At 35.5% G+C, this 20,719-nt stretch overlaps 4 protein-coding genes and 1 pseudogene across 5 annotated transcripts; 1 reads left to right on the top strand and 4 right to left on the bottom strand.

Moving 5' to 3' along the window:
• Positions 1 to 1,627: 1,627 nt before the first annotated feature.
• On the bottom strand, positions 1,628 to 3,338 carry LOC133679230 (SKP1-like protein 1A). Its single transcript, XM_062101767.1, has 2 exons — positions 2,959 to 3,338; positions 1,628 to 2,039 (listed from the first exon to the last, which is right to left on the bottom strand). Exons 1-2 carry the CDS (start codon positions 3,259 to 3,261, stop codon positions 1,866 to 1,868), a joined length of 477 nt encoding a protein of 158 aa, XP_061957751.1. The 5' UTR covers positions 3,262 to 3,338; the 3' UTR covers positions 1,628 to 1,865.
• A 972-nt stretch (positions 3,339 to 4,310) lies between these two features.
• On the bottom strand, positions 4,311 to 6,617 carry LOC133680210 (glycerate dehydrogenase HPR, peroxisomal-like; annotated as a pseudogene).
• A 1,297-nt stretch (positions 6,618 to 7,914) lies between these two features.
• Positions 7,915 to 11,111, top strand: LOC133680362 (chloroplast protein FOR GROWTH AND FERTILITY 2-like). Its single transcript, XM_062103265.1, has 2 exons — positions 7,915 to 8,326; positions 10,096 to 11,111. The coding sequence occupies exons 1-2, from the start codon at positions 8,033 to 8,035 to the stop codon at positions 10,933 to 10,935; spliced, it is 1,134 nt and encodes a 377-aa protein (XP_061959249.1). The 5' UTR covers positions 7,915 to 8,032; the 3' UTR covers positions 10,936 to 11,111.
• Positions 11,112 to 12,139: 1,028 nt separating this feature from the next.
• On the bottom strand, positions 12,140 to 15,932 carry LOC133679184 (CDP-diacylglycerol--inositol 3-phosphatidyltransferase 1-like). Of its 2 annotated transcripts, none has more exons than XM_062101705.1 (11): positions 15,778 to 15,932; positions 14,828 to 14,924; positions 14,644 to 14,728; positions 14,449 to 14,498; positions 13,867 to 13,906; positions 13,720 to 13,764; positions 13,568 to 13,633; positions 13,334 to 13,448; positions 13,180 to 13,239; positions 12,978 to 13,076; positions 12,140 to 12,401 (listed from the first exon to the last, which is right to left on the bottom strand). In XM_062101705.1, the coding sequence occupies exons 2-11, from the start codon at positions 14,901 to 14,903 to the stop codon at positions 12,342 to 12,344; spliced, it is 696 nt and encodes a 231-aa protein (XP_061957689.1). In that variant the 5' UTR covers positions 14,904 to 14,924; positions 15,778 to 15,932; the 3' UTR covers positions 12,140 to 12,341. The 2 variants fall into 2 exon arrangements, with proteins under 2 accessions (XP_061957689.1, XP_061957687.1); XM_062101703.1 differs by lacking the exon at positions 15,778 to 15,932 and adding an exon at positions 15,013 to 15,365.
• Positions 15,933 to 17,317: 1,385 nt separating this feature from the next.
• On the bottom strand, positions 17,318 to 19,029 carry LOC133679670 (probable BOI-related E3 ubiquitin-protein ligase 2). The gene is made up of 2 exons (XM_062102338.1): positions 18,369 to 19,029; positions 17,318 to 18,276 (listed from the first exon to the last, which is right to left on the bottom strand). The coding sequence occupies exons 1-2, from the start codon at positions 18,666 to 18,668 to the stop codon at positions 17,752 to 17,754; spliced, it is 825 nt and encodes a 274-aa protein (XP_061958322.1). The 5' UTR covers positions 18,669 to 19,029; the 3' UTR covers positions 17,318 to 17,751.
• Positions 19,030 to 20,719: the final 1,690 nt, after the last annotated feature.

Genomic DNA, 20,719 nt, shown 5'->3' with positions numbered 1-20,719 from the left:
CTAGGGTTTGTAGTCAATAAATATTATGTGAAATTAACTATGACCAATAAACATGTTAAGGGAGAAAATAATTCTCCTTTTCCATATCTAGAATGGGATTTAATTAAATTAATGCCTACTAATTTATACCACCTCCTTTAAGTATCAATCAAAATATTTACATTAATCTTGTGCATGCCCGTTAATCAATTTTGGAGGGCTTTAGATAGCCACTCCCACCATTGAGCAATTCATATTCTCATAATTAATTACTGTATGGCTCCTAGACGCCTAGGCTCCTAGCCCCTAAGTCTAGCATGCATGCAAATGGTCTGAGTATTCATGCATTGTTATCATATATCTTTACAAAATAATGTTGCTCGAGAGAATCATCAACTTCTATCTTGTTATAAGGCTTGGATTGATTATATGCGTATGCTCATTTGTCGATGAGCATGCTTGATGCTATCTTGTTCATTAATCTGTTTTTAACTTAGAAGAAAATTGGTTATGCAGAAAGATGACAAAGAAGAGGAGATAGAGAAAGCTCTAGCCGTGGAAGAGTACTCAGCAGAAGAGAAAACCAAGCATCGTGAAATAGAAGAAATCCCAGACACTGAAACTATTGAGCCTGAGGCCCATCATGAGATTGATGAGGAGGACTATGAAATGGTTAGCTACAAAAAAGATGTTGATGAGGAGGAAGAAGAAGACTGCAGTAGTGGTGGTGATGATGAGGAGGAGGAGGAAGACTGCAGTAGTAGTGTTGGTGATGATGATGATGATGATGATGGTGATGAAGAGGAGGAGGAGGAGGAGGAGGAGGAGTACTGCTATAGTAGCGATGATGATGGTGATGTCCAAAAAGAAACGATCGAGAAAGAAGTGATGAAGGATCAAGAATTGAAGGAAACAGGAGATGGACGTTGCTGCGAAACGAGTAGAGCTTTTCTTTCCTCAATGCAACGTGAGATCGGGCTGCTGAAGGAGCTCAATGAAAAAAATTGCAAATTGATGAAGGATCTCGCAGATACATTGTTGTTGTTAGAGCAAGAAAATGAGGTTCTGTCTAGAAAGCTTATTAGTGCTGAAAGTACATCGTCAACCGAGCAATTAAATCAAATTGTGTACGAGTATGAAAGGAAATGCCAAAGATTGGAGGAAGAGAAAGCTAATCTTAATGCTAGCCTTTCTACTGCAGAAGCTGAATCTGATTTTTATCGAGAGTGCATGCATAACTTAGGTCTTAGCAATGAGCTACCTACTATTTCTACTCCTTATTAACGGACAAGGGTCTATCTAGCTTATATTTTTATAGTTTTTTAAGGTTTTATAATGATACTTACATTGTTTATATCTCCTTTTCTAATTAATTAGTAGGTTTTTTAATATTTTCAGGGCAATGCTTTAGTTTCTTCTTCTTTTTCATTACTATTATTGTTGTTGTTGGAACAAAAGACCATTTACTTGTTTGTTGTAATTTCGATCATGAGATCATCAGTATCCCTACTAAATAAAATTTGAACCAGTGGGGGGGCATACTCAAAAGTTCTCTGAATAAATCGAAAGTTGTGGTTCTCATAGCCCTGCCCTTGAAAGTTGAAACTGCTGGCTTTGATAAAATGCATGACATTCATAGGCATCCATATTAAAAAAAATAAAATTCCGATTATGTGATGAAAAGAAAAGTGGTTCGGGGCAACCAACCTTGAAAGAGGAAGTCCGAAGCAATTCTACTAGTCCGTGAAAACAGAAAATGACCTCAACCTTGCTACCAACTAGAGAAAAATAAAGCATGGCATCCTATCTTCTTATATCAAGATTCCTATCATTGTATGGACAACTTTCCTATCATAGTATGGACATTGTGAGGACAGCTTGTAGTATCACTTAAATGCCCACTGGTTGTCTTTGCGGATCTGCTCTTCTTCTTCTGGAGTGAAGTCATTCTTGATGTTAAATATCTTACGGATCTCGTCTGGAGTCTTCCCCTTGATCATGTCAGCCGCAGCCTGGCAGGTCAGATCTAGCAAATCCTTGATGTTCAGATAGTTTGCAGCCTGAAATCAACATAACTTTGCCATGTTAATTCAGATAAAGTGTCTAAATAACAAAGTCACGAACAAAAAATAAAAAATAAAGTAGCTTAACAAATAATCATCCAATATGAGAAGCACTGAATAGGATCACTGGGTTCGTTAATCAAATACAGAGAATTTCACAAACTAAAGTGTTGAAGCATGAACATAAAACAGGAAGCAAACAAGAAGCTCACTATCCATCATATTTCACAAACAAATCAATCTACCAAAAACAGGCAAAATTGCCACATTACAGTTGCAAACAACGCGCCAGTTATCTATCGATCAAGGCATCAGTTCACTTTGTTTCCACTGTTCATCTAAAAGAACTAAAAAAAACTACAAATCATTTTCTTGATCCGTATAATCTTTCCATGTTTCCCTGCGTAAGAGCATCATAAGATAATAGTTGAAGCAAATAGACAAGAGAAGAAATCCAAAGTGTGGGTACAAATCAGTGAGTTAAAACAAATCTCTCACAACGGAGCACAATCCCCAGAAAAACAATACAGAAAAAAACCCCTAACCCCAAAACAAAAGAACCCCCCCCCCCCCCCCCACATCAAAAAACCATAATCTCCAACTTACAAACTCGTATTTAGCACTAACAGATACCACAAGGACCCAATAAAAAAACAGATACCACAAGGACCCAATAAAAAAACAGATACCACAATGACAACATCATATAACTACAACAAACCTAAAGACCAGTCTCTAGTAATATTGCAAACCAGCTCCCCTGACAAAACTAAACAATGAAACCCTAAAAAGCAAAAAGATACGATCTTTAACCAATAAAAAACAAATAGAAACCCAAACAATGGCAAAATCATAAATATTCACAAACAAAGGGTTAAGAAAAAAAATCTTGAAAAAAGGAAACAGAAAGTCTTACCAAGATGAGGTCAAAGAGGGTGTTTTTGTCAACTTTGATGAACTCGGCATCCCAACTCTTCATAAAGTCATCCTTTCCAGTAATAGTCGCATCTTTATCAGCATCAGCTTCCACATGTTTCTTGCAGTACTCGATAACCTTAGCAAGAATCTTGCTTGTCACATTAGGCAACGGGATGTCATTTTCTGCGCAATCATCTTCAATCATATGTTTGATGGTCTGTGACTCAACGGCGACCGCTTCTTCGACAACGAATGTCTCGCCGTCGGAGGATTTTAGCGTGATTTTCTTTGATTCTGACATATTGGGAAAGAATTTGGAGAGAGAAAAAACCCTAAACTTAGTTTTTTTAAAAGAGAAATGAAAAGTGAAAATGAGGATTGAGGGTGAAAGGGAATGGTGCTGTTTTATAGAAGTATTTTGGGAGTGAAATGGTGTCTGTTTTGGAATAGTGTTTGTTTAGGATTCCGATAAACGAAATTACCTTTAGATCCTTCCTTAGTTCACAAGGAAAATGCGGGCTAATTTGAGAATCCTGTGTAAATAAGGAGAAGAACGAGGGTGGTTTCGGGATTTTATTGTTCTTATTATTCTTTCTTGTTTAATTATATGATTTGATGAGGAAATTTTGTTTGGAGTTAACGTATAAAAAAAATATTTTTTTATTTTTTTAATATTAATATATCAAAACAATTAAAAAAAAAGCTAAAAAATAAAAATAATTAAAAACATGGTTGACTGTAATGCTAAACAACTTTAATTAAGCTTATTATTTTTATTTTTATTTTTTAAAATATATTATCTTATTTTTTTTAAATAAAATAATATCATGAGTTAACTTATCCACCCTACAATTTACCCTAATTTAATTACTATAATAATGAACCTACAACCTAGCCTAATTTAATTACTATAATAATGAGTTTTTTTTTTTTGGATAGATGGTGAGTATTTTAAGTTGAGAGACGATTGGATAGAGACTTAATTAAAAATAAGGTAGTAATAAATTATTTATTATTGAGTGATTAAAAATACTAGTGGTTTTTGATGGGTTTATTTATTTATTTATTTATCGAATGAGAGGTGTAATTTTATGTGGTATTTATTGATTTACTATATAAATTAATAGATATTGTATGTTATCCAATAAAGAGAAAAATATTGATATTTTAATCCTCAAAAATCCCTTTTATTGCTATTAATAATTTGTGAGTCCCTCGTACGTTGAATGGTTATCAAAACAAAAAAAGAATTGTTTTCGTATGATTACAAGGATCGCATGCAGATGGTAATTTGCTCATTCATGAAGCTTGCTCTCTCAAATAATTCTTACTGACTAAAAGAACATCACTTCAGATTTTTACCTTCTTCATTGTTGCAAGCCTTTCTTTGTTGATCAAGTGGTAAGTGGCTTTGTCCAATATTGGGCGAAGACTTATCTACAATGAACACCAATGGCAGTCCGTATTATTTGAAAAGACAAATCAAACTTGAGACCATTTGTAAGACAGCAAAGGTATCCAACCACTTCTGCCTCTCGAAGCACCTCATCCATGCTGGCTGCTCTTTTCCAAGCAACCGGCTGCTCACCGCTAGCTTTTAGGAATTCACCATAAGCTGCAATTACAGAGCATACTACCATGAGCTAGCACAAAGAGGAATTGAGAACTAAATAGTTCTGATAGACTGTCAGAAGCATGCCTGTAACAAACTTCTCTAGGCGTGTGGATTGGTAGAGATCATAGTAAATCAGATTCATTTTGAACCCTTCAACCTGTTATGAAGAAGAAAAATATGTATATAAACATGTGTTCTATGCTTTCGCCAGTACGGTTCATTCGTTGCATGTTTCACCAAATGAAATTGCATTATGATCACTGGACTGGAACGTCTCCTGCCTTTTGAGTTTCTCTTCAAAAACACATTAATGCTCATTTATGTGCATTTTTCCGTCAACTCTAATCAAATTGACCTGCTAAGCTTGATATGTAAGTCCCCTAAACAATCCAATGACTCAGAAATTCACACAACCACTAGGAAAAATGTTTGGATAAGCAATGGTTAGAGTCGTACGTACAGGTGAGGAAGCCATCCATCATACAAGCCTTCCCTCATGAACTGGTCTGCTTCAACAATTCTTCTAGCAGCAGCTAAAGAAAGTGATGCTGCCAACTCTGCAGTTGTCTCTGTAAGAACTACCTAACCAAATAACCAAGGTATCAATCTTCATTCATTTTCCCCGTCAAGGATTCAAAACTTGCTCAGAGCATGTATTAAACTTACATGAGTATTTCCAACAGCAACACCATACTTGTTAGCAGCACTAACATCGACATTATTATAACCAACAGCCATGTTACTAAAGGCCTTTCCACCTGCCCTGCTTAGTGCTGCGAACAATGTCTCCCCCCGATCTTATGTCAGCTGAATCACAAAACAGTACAAAAGAACAATTCTTAAACATGTCCACAGCAATTTCCAACATGATCCTACATGAGAAATTAATGAAATACCTGGCCTATTACACTGCCACACTTATCACCAATTAGAGCAATAATATCTTCAACAGACAGTATTGTTTTCTTCTGGGTGCATATCTAGTAGACATTAAAACCAATAAAAACAAAAGTCTATCAAATTCACAAAATCATTCAAGAAATTAAAAAAAAAATCGGTAGGTTGGTTGGTGATTGGGTGTGATTTCTGTGGTGGAATTTTCGGACCTTCTATTTGGTATAAGATAATGGTGACAAGGGTTGCTTTTATCACTTTTGTTCAATGATAGATAATGGTGACCTTCTGGGTGCATATTGTTTGGACAGTGCTAGCTTAAAGTTCCTTTGATACGGTCCCTCGGAGAATTCTCAACAAGCCATAACAAAATTGAACCTTTCATGGTTCATTTTTGTCTAGAGGCTAGCCCATTGTTTTAACGTGAATCATGGGTCGACACCAGCGTCAATTGGACTAGGCATGGTTCTGAACTCAGGCTTGAGCCATCATAAACCACTTTTGTGTGTGGTAGTAATAATGGGCCGTGGCTAGCCCTATTAGTGAAGCTGTCAGATCAACAATTAAATTGCTTTGGTCACCAATATATCAACGAAGTTTATGATGAATGACTGTTCAATAAAAGTTGATGTGTGCTTATGAGTGTTTAGAAATTATTTTGGTTCGAAAAATTATTAAATTTATATTTTTTTAAGTGGTTTTTTATGGTTTTGATGTATAGATATTAAAAAAATATATATATTTAAAAAATTATGTTAATATATTTTTAAACAAAAAAAACTACTTTAAACAATATTTTTGCATCACTGTATTACCTTTAGTTGAATAGAATTATGAAAAAACAATCCTCCAAATGCTAAAAACAAGAACGCCTTCTCATTCCAAAGAGCATCCCAACTCTTTTCACCACAAGATCCAAATCGAGCCCAAAGAATTTGACTCTCTTTTTTTTCCCATTTCTTCTCCTTTGTGAAGAATTGCAAGTCACTGGGCAAATGCATCCCAATTTGTAGGAGTAGGACCATCATTGCAGTACGCCCCACCGGAAAAATCCAGAGTGGACTGGTGGTCCAACCCAATTTCTGATCAGGTCTCTTTCGTGCGTGTGCCGGGCGCACGCCAAAGCGAGGGAGCCCATGCGCCAGCATGAGCCGCTCTGTCTTTGGACTTTGATTGATGTGTTCCTTTGAAAGGATATTTATAATTGCGGTGTATTTTTAAAAAAAATATATTTTTTATTTAAAAATAATTTTTTTAATTTTTAAAGGTTTAATAACTACATCTTTTATTTACTAATATTGTTTGAAAGTGTAATTGTGGTTATTTTTAAAAGTATTTTTTATTTAAAAATATATTAAAATAATATTTTTTTATTTTAAAAAAATATTTTTAATATTTACGCATCAAAATAATCTAAAAACATTAGAAAAATATTAATTTAAAATAAAAAATAAAATTTTTTTTAACTTTTTAAAAACATATAAAAAAAAAAACACGATCAATATGTGAGTAGTCTCACCATGGTTCGATTCCTAAGAACAGTAGCTTAGTTTTGCCATCAGCATGTTTTGAAGTAAAAAATTAAATTAAATAAAAAACAATTTAAAAGGCAAATGTAAATAAACATTCTAAAAATCTCTATCCATCTACAACATAGCCCCCACGTTCCCTTTTTCTTTTTTTCTTTTTTTATCCTCCACTTCTTTCCCACCAAGCTCTAACTTCTCAGCTAAAACCTATCTCCCTCTGTACGTGCTTTCTTCCGATAGCCTCCTCCTCCTCCTCCTCCTCCCAACCTACCAAACTGCCATGTGGGTCTTGTTGTGGCGTAAAATCGATTAGATAAACATCAATTTGTTAACCAGAATGTTTGGGAGCGGAAAGGGAACTACAGAGGGAGGAGGAAGGTTCTTTGTCGAGGGCACTACTGTGGCTGCAATGAAACCACTAGTTTTTCTGGTTACCAAACCACTAGTTTACTTAAAGAATAATAGTCAATGATGATATCTTGACGGTGGCCTTGTAGGCAGATTGATGGTGGCCTTGTTGGCAGCCGAACGATGAACAGCGATAGATCAATCATGAGATAATTTTTGGAGAGCTCCATGAAAGATGTGGGAAAAAAAAAAAATTTAATTTAAAAATTTAAGTTGGAATGTGAGATTTTAATATATAATTTATATTATATTTTAATATATTTCTTTTTTAATTTGAAATTTACAAAGATTCTTTATTGTATTGTGTTTAATGTTTAATTTTATTAAATAAAATAAGGTAGTGAAATATAAATTTATAATTTTTTATTAATAAAATTTTTATATCATGTTAAAAAATTATTTAAATTTAATATATAATTTTTATTGTTTTTTAATAATCTTAATACAAAAGATATAAAATTTAAACTCGTTTTATCAATAAAACCTCTGATATCATGTTTTTTTCCTAATAATCCCAAAATTTCAATTTTCAGTTAATAAGGTAACCAAGACTTTATCCTCAACAAACCCCTCATTCTTCCCTTCTCTCTGCGAAACATTTACCTCTCCACAAACACAGAGAGTTCATGGAGAGGCTTCTGTATTCTTCTTCTCCTACTCCTCTAAAAACCCACTTCAAAAGGCCCACTCCTTTGCTTCCTAGACTCTGCAAACTTGAGTTACCGAAACCTGGTTTTCCCTCTTTGACAAGGCCGGAGTTCAGGAGAGTCAACTCTGTCTCTTGCAAACATGAGAACCCATCAAACCCATTTATTAAATTGTCATCCCTGTCTCCTCTTAAGGTTGATTCATCATCTGGGTCGACGCCAAAATCCCACCTTGTCAAACAGATCGTTGATGGAGTTTCTGTGAAGTCTAAGGTACCGAGTTTGTGTAGTTTTATGGGTAAAGTTTTGTTTTTTATGGAATAAATTATTGATTTTTGTGTAATTTTCCGATTTAACTGAACAAATGAGTTGATTTAGCTATGCTGTTATGACTACGAGGCTTAAGATATCACCGACTTATGTTGTCCTTGAATGGATTCCATGAGAAATCATAATTGAAGATTTTGAGGCAGTTTATATTGTACAAAGACTGATCCTTCCATGGATTATTTTTTTTAGTGGTGATGGACTAATGCCTTCCAGAGTTTTTAGTTAAAGGGGGAATTGTGTTGATAACTCGATATCTAGCTTTAAATGTCATGATAGGAAGGCTTTAGATATCACTAGCTTAAGTTATCCTCGAATGAATTAACATAAGAAATCATAGTGTAATAATTTGAGACAATGTTTTTTCAGAAAAGATGGGTATTTTTGTCAGTTTTTTCATTGATACTTAGATATGCTTGTTGCAATTGGGAGGTTTTAAATGACATTAGAATGAAATCATAATTGAACATTCAGGACGTGATATTGTTTAAATAGTGGTCCTTTTTTTGGATTCTTAGTGATGATGGACTAATTGCTACAAGGATCGAGGATTGTGGAATGGCAATGCGGGGATGGAAGATTTGGTAACTGATGGACTGTTTGTAAAATAAAGAAGGGGAAGAGAAGGGAAGGAGAAGGGAAATGCTGAAAAATGAATAATTTTTGCGTGCTTTATGTGAAACCGGACACACAGGCAAGACGCATGGTATTAGTGCTTTAACATGATCACAATGGGATTTAAATCTGTTGTCTATTATGCTTAGCTCTTAAGGCGGCATTGTGTTGTGATTTCTGTTCTACACTGAAATTTGTGAAGTCCCGAAGTTGCAATTGATGCTGGATTCCACCACATGGTAGAGACTGCTTTAGTTACAATTATTCTAGGAACATAAGTTGTATTGCTTTAGTTATAGAGAATTGACTGTTTGCATTGTTTTCTGAAAACTAAGCTCAGATTGAAAGGAGTGGAGTCTGACTGAATATGCAATTACCACATTCATAAGGACAATTGTGCTAATCTTTATCTTTGCTTATTATGATGGGAATGCGTTAAAGGTATCTCTAGCTTATATTATCCTTGAATGAATTCCCATGAAAAATCGTAGTTGAATAAATTGTGGAAATGATATTGTAAAAAGAGCAGTCCTTTTGATGGATTTTTGGTGATGATAGACTAATATCTTCTAGGTTTGAGAAATATGGATTTTGGTGGTATGGAAGTGGAAAATTTGGACTTGAACCTCATCTTAGGTAATTAGGACTTGAACCTCATCTTCTTTGCTGAGCAAAATGAAACTATTTGTTGATGTTATCAATGCACTTTAGACATTTTATCGGTGCCTGGAAACAAGGTACCTCTTCCCCATCCTTACTGAAACCTTCCAATTCATATCTCACCTATTGTTATAGCTCTGTTTATTTCTTGGTTTTTGGACCTTTCAGTTCCAGTAGAAAGGAATTTCAGACTCTTCTTTGTGAATTTAGAATTTGAAAATGCCTACTGTCCTTTAGAACAACTAAAGTAGAGGCAGTAACACGAGAACCATCAAAATCCTGATGGTTGTAAAACATTCCAAGAATGCCAAGTGGATTTGAATGCCAAAAACACTAAACTATTTTGATGAAATTTTAGATGGTTTACTAGATTTTGTAGTTAAAATTCCATCCTTTTTTGTCAAAGCTGCTAAATCTGTTGTATTCTCTAAATGCTGCAGGCAGCTACTGTTGGGATATTCATGGTAGTTTCTGCTCTCATCATGTTAATCCACCCAGTTTTCGCATTGCCAGCTTTTGCAACCTTCCAAACTGCTGCCCAGACTGGGGGCCCTGCTGCTGCTGCAGGAGGGGCAAAATTTATGCGAACTGAACTACTGACCAGTGCTTGGGCTGGTTTATTTGCTGGTTGCTTGCACACACTGTCAGGGCCTGACCACCTTGCTGCTTTGGCTCCACTCTCAATCGGTCGATCCCGGATGGAAAGTGCTGCTGTTGGAGCTCTTTGGGGTTGTGGCCACGATGCAGGTCAGGTCATATTTGGCTTGCTATTTCTACTGCTGAAGGATCGACTCCATATTGAAATCATCAGAACTTGGGGCACAAGAGTGGTCGGTCTAACTCTACTTGTTATTGGTGCTATGGGTATTAAGGAGGCATCAGAAGTCCCAACTCCATGTGTTGCCTTAGAAAATGGTGAGTGTGATGTTAGTGCTTATGAAGCATTAGAAACCCCAACAGTAGGGAAGAAGAAAAAGATTGGTTTTGCTACTTTTGCTACCGGTATTGTCCACGGACTACAACCAGATGCATTGATGATGGTGTTGCCTGCACTTGCATTGCCTTCTCGGGTGGCTGGGGCTGCATTTCTGATCATGTTCCTGTTTGGGACTGTGGTTGCCATGGGTAGCTACACGGTATTTATAGGGTCATGTAGTGAAGCATTAAAGGACAGAGTACCCAGAATAACTGAGAAACTCACATGGGTTTCGTCCCTGATAGCCATTGCCCTTGGCCTTGGTATTATCGTTAGCCAGTTGTTCGGGTTCAGTTTATACTGATCTGTGTGGTTGCAAGCTACCATTTTAGTTTTAGAGAAAGAACATTAGAGAAGAATTTCAATTTATTTAGAATTTCCATCTTTTTTTATCTCATTGAACTTTTTAAGTTTGTAATCTTCAACATACAAGGGAAAGACTTGTGTCTCTGAGAAGTATTTATAATTTATTTGGTACAACTCCAGCTCTGATAATCATTGTTTTTGTGCTTCAATTGATATATGCATTGCCATTTTTACTGTGATGGTAAAATGCATTAAGGAAGTTGATTGTGTGATGAAAATTGCTGTTGGCAACAAGTTGGCAGCACATGCTTTTCCCTTTTCCACAGGGGATAAATCCAGCAAAAAGCACTTACAGCTGTGTCTCGATTGATATGACGGCATGAAAATAGTACGATTGTGAGTCCATGACTCAATCATATACACCAAAGAAGTGACAATATATTTGTGTTTTGCCGTCGGAATCAGCACAATCACATAAATTGTGTTCTTCAAGTAAACAAGTGTCTGTCTGAGTATTTTGATATTTTTTAAAAGTAATTTTTATTGAAAAAACTATTAATTTTATGTTAAAATCAAATCATGCCTAAAACAACTAATTTACAAACACCTTTTTATTCTCAAAATTTTTTCATATTGAATTTTAAATTGACTACTACTAATTGATAATTATCATTATTATTAATTAACCTATTAAGAAAATTTAGTTTAACTACCTCTAATCATTTTCATTATAATTGTCATTATTATTAATTAACTAAGAAAATTTGAATTGACTGCAATCATGATAATGATCATATTTATTGAGATTTAAATGACATCTTGTTTACTTCAATAGGTTAACAGCACATGCCAGATTTTTTTTGAAATATTTTGCTTGTAGATGACAGTGACGGTTCCAAAGACAACCATATGGAGCTCTTGCAGAAGTAGATATATCATATTCTTAATTACAACCCTTGATTCAAAAACAATTCCCAGATATTTCATTGCGTTGTTTCTTAATACTTGCCTAAACCCTGCCTGCCCTAATTGCAGAGCAAAAGCTTGTATAAACCCGGCACAGCAGCAGTCCACAGGCATATGTAGCAATGCTTCCATCTATATACCATCTAGCATTAGGACCCAAAACTTGGGCCAACGTGCTTCAACAAAAAAATGTCTTTCTACCATAAAGGAAAATGAAAAGACTACACTGTGCAACATGGTAGAAAAATCCCGTTGTCATGTCGTCGCTAAGATGTTTTAAATTCATCGCCTGTTATATAAGTATAAGCTTTTCACATTGCAACATCAATTGAAATTCGGCACTTTCAAGTTTCAACAATAGAAATGAAGACTAACAGACTGTACGTTATCAAGTCTGATGCAGCTAAGGCCCTGGAATTGTACAAACTGAAAAAATCATCATGGCCTCTCCTTTTTGTTGATATCATGAAGCACACAAACATCCGAAGCAGTTTTAATCTGAAATCATCAAAAGAATTGCAGAAAAACCCAGATCATATCAAAACATTAAAAGGCAACCGAGTATGATAGGCTCTCTAAAATATATACAACTCAAATTTACAGACTTTTACTGTACATGGGCGAGAACGATGACAGGTCTAGAATTGAGTAAAATCTATGACGACTAAAGTTCATCTGAGACAAAACTTTGACTGCTACAGACTAAGTGTTGATGTGATCACCTTGGTCAATTTCAAAGAAGAATTTGAATTGATAGCACAAGACTAAATGCCATCATGGCTAATGATCTTGTTATGCTACTACAATGCATATTAGTTTTCTACCAAAACAAGAATTAAATTCAACAAAATACTGAAACTTTTTAGCTCAGAATCTGGGTAAGGCACCAATCACATTTTACACAAAATGTAGATACAGGAGATGCACATCAGTCACCAATTTCAGGAATCTCAAAAGCTAATATATCAAAAGATATACATGAAGAAGAATCTCAGCATCCACAATTTTCTTTGTTGTCTAAAGAATGACATGACATAGTTCGTAACAAGATAATAGAGGTATTAGCTGGTGTACCTGGATGATATTCACAAGTTGCTTGATTGCCCATCCAAACAAACTTAAAACAACCAGGACAGAGACGAGTGAACCCTCTGTTATAGAAGCCTTTAAAACCTGAAAGTAGAAATGACTCAGAAACCAAGACAAACAAGAAAAATTATCTGCTTAATACATGATGAAAATTGAAAAGTAAACTTGTAAAATAATGAGGGCTTACATCCATCAACTTTTTTTCAGTTTCATTTTGTGCAAGAAGAAACAGGGAAATATAAAGAACCTGCAGAATTAACAGTCAGATCAAGAGAACAGAGGTAACCATTACATTACAGAGAATTTGACTATGTAAACTGGCAGATCTAAGTCATAATTACCTCACATGCCACGCAACAATAAGCCATAAACATACGGTTTCCATAGTAAGCCTTGAAAAGCCAATTAGTACTATCTTTCACATCCTTGTGGCTAGCTTTGCCTAGCAAGAAGGTACTGCAAATTGATGTAGTAGAGATCCAATAAAGTAGAGTAGGTTACACGTGCATGTTTATTCAGCAAGATCATATAAAAGAAACAAATGCAGGCCAAGTTATATAAAGAAAGAAAGATACCTGTACATCTGCAGCCAGTGGCTGCCAATATCGAGGGCAAGCAATGACAGAAAAACCATGCCAGGCCTGCATAAAATCCAACCAAAAATCTCAGGTATTATTGTACAAGTTCTCCAACTGTGATGCACGTGAAATCAATAGAGAAACCTTGCCTGTATACTTGGGAAAGGATTACTAGGAGGCAAGCTGTGCTAATCCTGGATGAAACACAAATACATGAGGGTGAAATCAAAAAGGAACGGAGAGTGCTGAAGAAAAATTCAGATTTGGTATGAGTTTGTGTTACGGAAAGAAAATACCTGTCCGTTACCATGTCCAAAACAGCTCCAAAAGTCGAAACTGAACAACAGAAAAGATGAATCAAATATTCCACCTCAGGCATTATTTATAACTAAAATGAAACTGTCAGGAACGGGGCAAACCCTTATGACCAGATAAAACATAGAAAGCATGGAATGACATTTTAATACAGTATCATTAACCTATTTAACAGAACATTTCCCTCGCCTAACAAACGATAATCTTTCACGAAAAAAAAAAGAGCTAGAAACAAGGAAAGAACTTTTACAGTATCTTCAAGTTGATAAGACCTTAGATTGTAGCTGTTGTTGAGCTCCATTTAGCTAAATATATCCCTGAACATTCTATCTGATTCGAACTCAAGATGTAAGGTACAATACAATGGCTCTCGCCAAATAATCAACATACAGCAACTTTTTCAAGCAGATATTATTCAGACTATTTAGTCCCAAATTTAATCCAAAAATTTTGTTCTGCGCAGCTTCATGTGATTACTAAGTGAATTTGCATTCATACTTGAATCAGGACCTTTATAATTCACATATTGAACAATAAGAAGACCGGGAAAGAAAAGACCATGCCTTGATTGAATTTGCGAGCAGCCCAACCATCGATACCATCACAAACAAAGCTGAAATCACAAAACACAAAATCACACACCCATTTCTTTCACACATTGAAAAAAAAAAGGAAAAAAAACACCAATAATATTGGAAATATAAATTAAATCAAAACTCAAAACTAAAATAACCCTTCAAGAAACACAAAATCCTCACCTGATAAAATAAAGAGCACAAAATAGCCATTTGTTAGAAAAACACATAGCAAATGCATAGCAATTCATGAGCACTCTTGTATACCCTGAGTGAATATTCACCAAAAAAACAAAAATCCCATAAAGCAAAACGTCATAACATAAACAAAAACAGCAAGGAAATGTTGAATAGAAGAAAAACCCACCAATAATATTAGGAATGTAAAGATAAACACTTAATTTGCTTGGTTTTATTGGTCTTGACTTGTTGTTTTTAGCCATTGAAGAAGCTTTCTATCACAGCTGCAACACATCAAAACACAACACAACATTAACTATTCATATTCACAGTTTCCAAGACAGAAAAACAAGAGAGGAACAATAAATTGACCTGTGATGATACAGAGGTAACAGCAGTGAATAGACCAAACAAGGGAGTAGTGGCAGAAAACCCAAGAAAGAAGATATGGGCTCTTTGTGTTTTCAAGGGGTAACTGCGGATTAAAACTAAATTTTGGGTTTTTAGGGTTCTGATTATAGTTAGCTAGCAAGTGGATTTGATTTGTTTGGGACAGGGAGGGAGCTGGAGCTGGAAGGCAGGAGGGAAGGAGGTGGTGGGGAATCTGTAATTTGCTTGATTTTGCTGGCTAATTATGTAAATTAATGGATAGAAATTTTATTTCTCATGGAGTATTAAGTTTAAATAGATGATAACCAAGCAATGAGGGCATCTTTTTAGTCATTAGTCCGGTCCCCTTTAACTATATACTTCTGATTATGGTTAAAATCCATACTTTAAATAAAATAATGTAATATTGAAACATTAGGACATCGAATCAAACTAAAAAAAAAATATTAAAATTAAAAAAAAAAACATTCGAAGAAATGAAATGAATATAACCAGAGCAATACAGGAAGTAAAATAGATTAAATTTCAAATCAAATAATATAATTAAATTTAAGTACATCAAACAATTAATTCAAGATAACCTGTAAATAAAATCCGACCAAATAACTCTAAATAATTAATTGAATTTAAAAAATAACAATCAACCCAGCAATCTAATAACTCAAACTTTAAACCAAGGAAAATCCCAAAGAGTCCGGCAACTTTCAATGAAAGCTGAGGGACCGTCGAGGTCAAAGCTTCCGATACCTTGCTTTTGGCCATAGCCATTGACGCCATCAATATTCCTTGCCTCCGCCATTGTTTAATCCTCCTATTTCTTAGCCCTAGGAGCTTGGTCCACATGCATGGCCCCTGAAAATCGCTGAGACGTGACGAGACAAGAAGAACCACCTCCTTAAGATTCCAATTTGTCACTCTCACCTTCATGATGGTGTTTATCCACAAACTTTGAAGTTATGCAAATCGAACATTATCCTCAAAGCAAGATAGGAGCACATTCTAGACTTGGGTCCCAAGCTTCCTTACCGATGCTCCTTGCCTCCGAATCATTTTAAATTACAACCTCTTTTTTGCCTCCGAATCATTTTAAATTACAACCTCTTTTTTGCCTCCGATGCTCGTTGTAAGTGTTCGTATTAAACTATGTTTTATTTTAAAATATATTAAATTAATATTATTTTTTATCTTTTAAAATTTATTGTTAACATTAATACATAAAAAATTAAAAAACATTATTGAAAAGACAGTATAATTTTAATAAAAATAATCAATCCGATATATTATAAATTTACAAAGCAATGGCAATCTACTCTGTCTAGGAAGGTACTAGGATACTCTGCCGAGTAGTGACGATGAACAATAAACGTCCACGTCAGCACCAACTGACAAACAAATGGTTCTCTTGCAGAAGGGAAAGAGATACGCTGAGAAGGGCATCGTAGACATGGACAGCAAAATCAAAAAACTCGAACTTCTATTTACCAGTAGGGAAACGGGCCCCACGAGAAGGACAAAATCAAAAGGGACAATCAGAGAGACGCATGGGAGATACAGTGCAGCTCCCCACAGCAACCATAAAAGAGAAGAGCTGGATGGACACTTAATCAGGCGGGAAATATGGAAGGGCCCACCAACAGACCAGGAGACTTACGAAATTACCGGACTGCCCATCGAATCTCCGCTTCGATGAAAATTTAGTTTTTTTTAAAAGGAACTGTATTTGAAAATATATTTAATTTTAAAAAATATTAATTTAATATTTTTTAAAAATATTCTTAGTGATTTAGACGGGAATAATTAATTACCTTGCATGGGCTCGACGCGCCTGATAGTATAACCTTTGGAGATCTTATCATTTTTAAAACTAGTTGGTTGGTTGAAATCTTAGTTCTTAAGTGATCTCATACAAGGGAAGAAATCATGATGATTTGCCTATGAACTGACGCGGTAATTACTTTTTATTTTGAAATAATCCAGGATTTATAATATTTTAAAACATTATTTGGATCGTTTTTGCACGTCGAGTTTAAATCCAAGTCATGATTGATTTTAAGTGGTGGGTGATCTTGCATCATGAACTCCAAGACTACTGTAAAATAGGGTGTTAATAGCTGAGAGATAGATGGCTTTCTCGTTTAAAGCCAACAATAACCAAAAAAAAGGGTGGGTGGCTCAAATCTCACGGCTCACAAACCCTAGCTGGTGTTATGTTCAATCAAACACAGTCAAGCAGATTGCCTATCATTTTCTTTTCAGAACATATGGCATAAAATCAAGAGAATCCCAATTAATCAAGCTATAGACTTCCAGTATAGCGACTTTTCATTTCACAGATGAGGTGTGAACGCAGATTGAGAGCTTGGTGGGAATCTGACATTGCTTTCAATCTTTTCTTGTCACTGCCAATGCCCACACAATTGGCAAGAAAATGCATCAGAAGAAAGCAAGAGATGCCCTCATCTTGTCCCGTAATTCTGTCCAATATGTCTGATTGATTTCTTGCTACTGGTTTGAAGTACAACTATGAACACATGAGACCCTAAAAAGGCAAAAGAGAAAAAAAGAAAAGATAAAGGAAAGAAAAAGATATCTAATAGCCCTAGCCCCTAGTAACTACACATCGATCCTTGCTTCTATCCAATGCATTGAATTGGGTTCTTGATTTTCTTTCCCGTTCCTTTTCTATTTACCTTTCACTTTTCCCGGAATGTTTTTGAAAATCTAAACCATTAAAGCCTCGATACTGGCCTTCTTTGGTGTTTGACACACCGGACAAGAATCAAGAAAAGCCTCACAGGCTTTACATGAGCAAAGGTGCCTGCAAGGAAGGAACAAAATGCACGAATTCCTAGAACTACATCCCTTGCATACCATCACCATCTTTCTCGCTGTGTCATCAGCGGCATCAAGCAACCCCTCCTCTGCTCCGCTACTAACATCGCAGCAGGACTCTGAATCCTCTGCACCATTGTTAAAGCAACCAGATGAATTTTCTCTTAGCTGTTCAATTGTGTTGTTGAGAGAAACAACCATCGCTTCGTTTTCTTTAGCCATTCTTTGCCATGTTTGATTCTCAAACTCTAGTTTCTTCAAGAACTCTCCAAGCTCCACTGTTCTTTTAGCTGCCTGTGCTATTTCTTCATCCTTCTGTTTCATTATAGGCAGGGCCTTTGATTCTAGTTTCTTTAACAACAGTCCAAGCTGCTGCCTTTTTTGCTCTTGTAACACCAATCTCAATCTCTCATTCTGTTTTCAGAAGATGAAAAGAGTCTTTTTAAGTTATTAAACAAACACAAAAATAAAGAAAATAAAGAAAATAGATTGTTATCTGGCCAAACCTGCAGTCTGATATAGTGATCAATCTCTTGTCTTTGCTTCTCATCGTAGGAGGCCAGGGTACTCATTGAAAGATTACTGGTGTTGCAGTTATTTTTCGAAGCAGAAACAAGAGTGTTATCAGAGAAAAGATCTTGATTCCTTTGAAGCTGGTAATTCTGTAGCTGATGCATGTTACATTGCTGCAGCTGCTGCTGTTTTTGTTGCTGAACATTGAAGTGCTGATTTAAACCTCCACAGCCATAATCCATCCAATCCTGCTGTGACCCTCCACAAAATGGAAACTGTGCTTCTATTGCCATTCTTTAAGTAACCAAAAAAAAAACAAACCAATCTTGATCCTTATCAGATCCCAGAAACCAAATGGTATAGAGTTCTTGAAATAAAACTGGATTCCTGAAAGCCAGGACTCGAATTTCTTCCTGGTCTCTGATACGTGACAATAAGGGGCAGAAAAATAAGTGGAGGGGTTGAATATATATAGGAGGTGATGTGTGATAATAATAGAGAGATGTGATAAAAGTAGCCGCTATGACTTTGAAGAAAAAGGGGAAAGAGACTGTCTAGGATACTAATTTTTCCTTTTTATATAAGCTCTACCTCTACTCTTATACGCATACAGATATATTATTTTTGTTAAACGACGTACGCATGCAGATTCTGTGACTAAACTATCGGGTCAGAGATTTCAGAGGGGTGTTTCTTCGGCTTTGATTAAATTTAAAGAAGAAAAAAAGGGGGTGTGGGGAGGAGGATCAGAGAGAATTGTCAGTTTGATCATTTGGAAGGCCTGAAGAATAGGATTCTTTATTTGCCTTTTGGGAGTGTAAATCCTTGCCACCTTTTTTCTTTTTCTGGGGAGACATGGCTTGCAGGTATTTTTGGCATTGATCTGGGCAGGATTTTATCGGGCATGTATTCAAGTTGTTGAATCATTCTTTGGACAGATGGAACCATGGTAATCAGATCTAGCTCACATCATATTTACTGGAGTTAATATTTAAAAACACTTTATATCACGATCTCAAGCACGACAGCTAGGAATTGGTGATGTAATTTAGGAAATGAAAGCTAATTTTGATGGCGGTTTCCCTTTTTTGCTTCATGGACAGCAGATTAGGAGCTGTACTTCCTATAGTTTTGGTCATGGAACCGGTTGTTTTTCCTATTAGGGTAATTCTCCATTTTAAATACTAAATAGTAAATCCACTTAAAAGCAAAACCCTATTAAGATCTTGATTAAAGAGTTGATCAGGCCATGTGATAACCCTTCTCTTTTACTGCTTATGATGCCAAAAAGATAATGATGGCTTATGTGTCTCCCACAATTGAGTCCGGACTGCACTTATCCAAATACTTCACTTTCTTTACCCTCCCAATCACATGACCACTTTAAAAAAGTACACACGCTTGAAACTACAAATTAATCCCACAGCTTTATAAATAGCTGCTTCCAGGTGCTGCTGTAAGGAATTGCGTTATAAATAAATATATATTTTAAAAAACATAAAAAATATTATTCTGATATATTTCCGAGAGCGTGAATCATTTCAAAAAACAACCATTGAAACACTCTCAACACCTCCTAAAATTGAATCTCTATTGTTGCTGTTTTTTAACTTGAGGGTTCTGATTGGAATCATGTACACAAAATAAGGACCGATGTGAATCTTATGTCTTAACTAGATTGAGGATTATTCCAAACGTTGTATGATCTTTGATTGTAGGATAAGAACTCTCAATAAAAGTCAGTCTGAGAAATTATTGCTTGAACCTCGCACCAATCACACTACAGGAATAATTGAATTGGCCACCACAGATTCACTGTATTAACCAATTAAGTGATTTTAATTCAATAATTATTAGCCCAAAGTATAGTTATTGAGGTATTTGATTCCTTTGAGAACTGAACTCTCGTCAAAGATTAGAGTAATTCGGTCACAGCTTAAAAGCAACAAGCCAAAATTCAAAACAGCAAGTCCATCACCCTGGTACAGAATCAGGAATTCATGTACAAAATTTCTTGATTTGCATGCAAGGTGTGGTGTTTTTTCTTAAAAAAAACAATTGAAACAGGGGCTTTAACAGAAGAAAACTCAAATTAAACAAAACCATGCAAAATTCTATCATTATCCAATTGATTTTTGGACTTGTGATGTGCAAAAGCTTGGCCAATGCCTGACCAACGCATCAAATGGGTTCATGCCTGCCACTTTGAACAGCAGCTAGCCATGGATCCTAAATCACGGAAAATTGTCCATGTCAACAAGATTCTAGAGATCTACAAGTCCATGGAAAGATTATATAAAATCCACTCCACAGTTTCCCATGCCTTTCTTCAATGGTTACATTG

Source organism: Populus nigra, chromosome 19 (assembly GCF_951802175.1).
Source record: "Populus nigra chromosome 19, ddPopNigr1.1, whole genome shotgun sequence".
NCBI classification, from domain to species: Eukaryota; Viridiplantae; Streptophyta; class Magnoliopsida; order Malpighiales; family Salicaceae; genus Populus; species Populus nigra.
This window is presented reverse-complemented; position numbering and strand designations above follow the sequence as displayed.

What these genes read in the sequence shown, in the direction of transcription:
- LOC133679670 (XM_062102338.1), bottom strand. Translation starts at nt 18,668, where the DNA reads ATGGCAATAGAAGCACAGTTTCCATTTTGTGGAGGGTCACAGCAGGAT. An exon ending in ATCACTATATCAGACTGCAG is followed by an intron (nt 18,277 to 18,368) that starts GTTTGGCCAGAT and finishes TTCTGAAAACAG; the next exon opens with AATGAGAGATTGAGATTGGT.
- LOC133679230 (XM_062101767.1), bottom strand. Translation starts at nt 3,261, where the DNA reads ATGTCAGAATCAAAGAAAATCACGCTAAAATCCTCCGACGGCGAGACA. An exon ending in CCCTCTTTGACCTCATCTTG is followed by an intron (nt 2,040 to 2,958) that starts GTAAGACTTTCT and finishes TGTTGATTTCAG; the next exon opens with GCTGCAAACTATCTGAACAT.
- LOC133680362 (XM_062103265.1), top strand. Translation starts at nt 8,033, where the DNA reads ATGGAGAGGCTTCTGTATTCTTCTTCTCCTACTCCTCTAAAAACCCAC. An exon ending in GAGTTTCTGTGAAGTCTAAG is followed by an intron (nt 8,327 to 10,095) that starts GTACCGAGTTTG and finishes TAAATGCTGCAG; the next exon opens with GCAGCTACTGTTGGGATATT.
- LOC133679184 (XM_062101705.1), bottom strand. Translation starts at nt 14,903, where the DNA reads ATGGCTAAAAACAACAAGTCAAGACCAATAAAACCAAGCAAATTAAGT. An exon ending in TGTGCTCTTTATTTTATCAG is followed by an intron (nt 14,499 to 14,643) that starts GTGAGGATTTTG and finishes TTGTGATTTCAG; the next exon opens with CTTTGTTTGTGATGGTATCG. An exon ending in AACTTGTGAATATCATCCAG is followed by an intron (nt 12,402 to 12,977) that starts GTACACCAGCTA and finishes TGATGATTTCAG; the next exon opens with ATTAAAACTGCTTCGGATGT.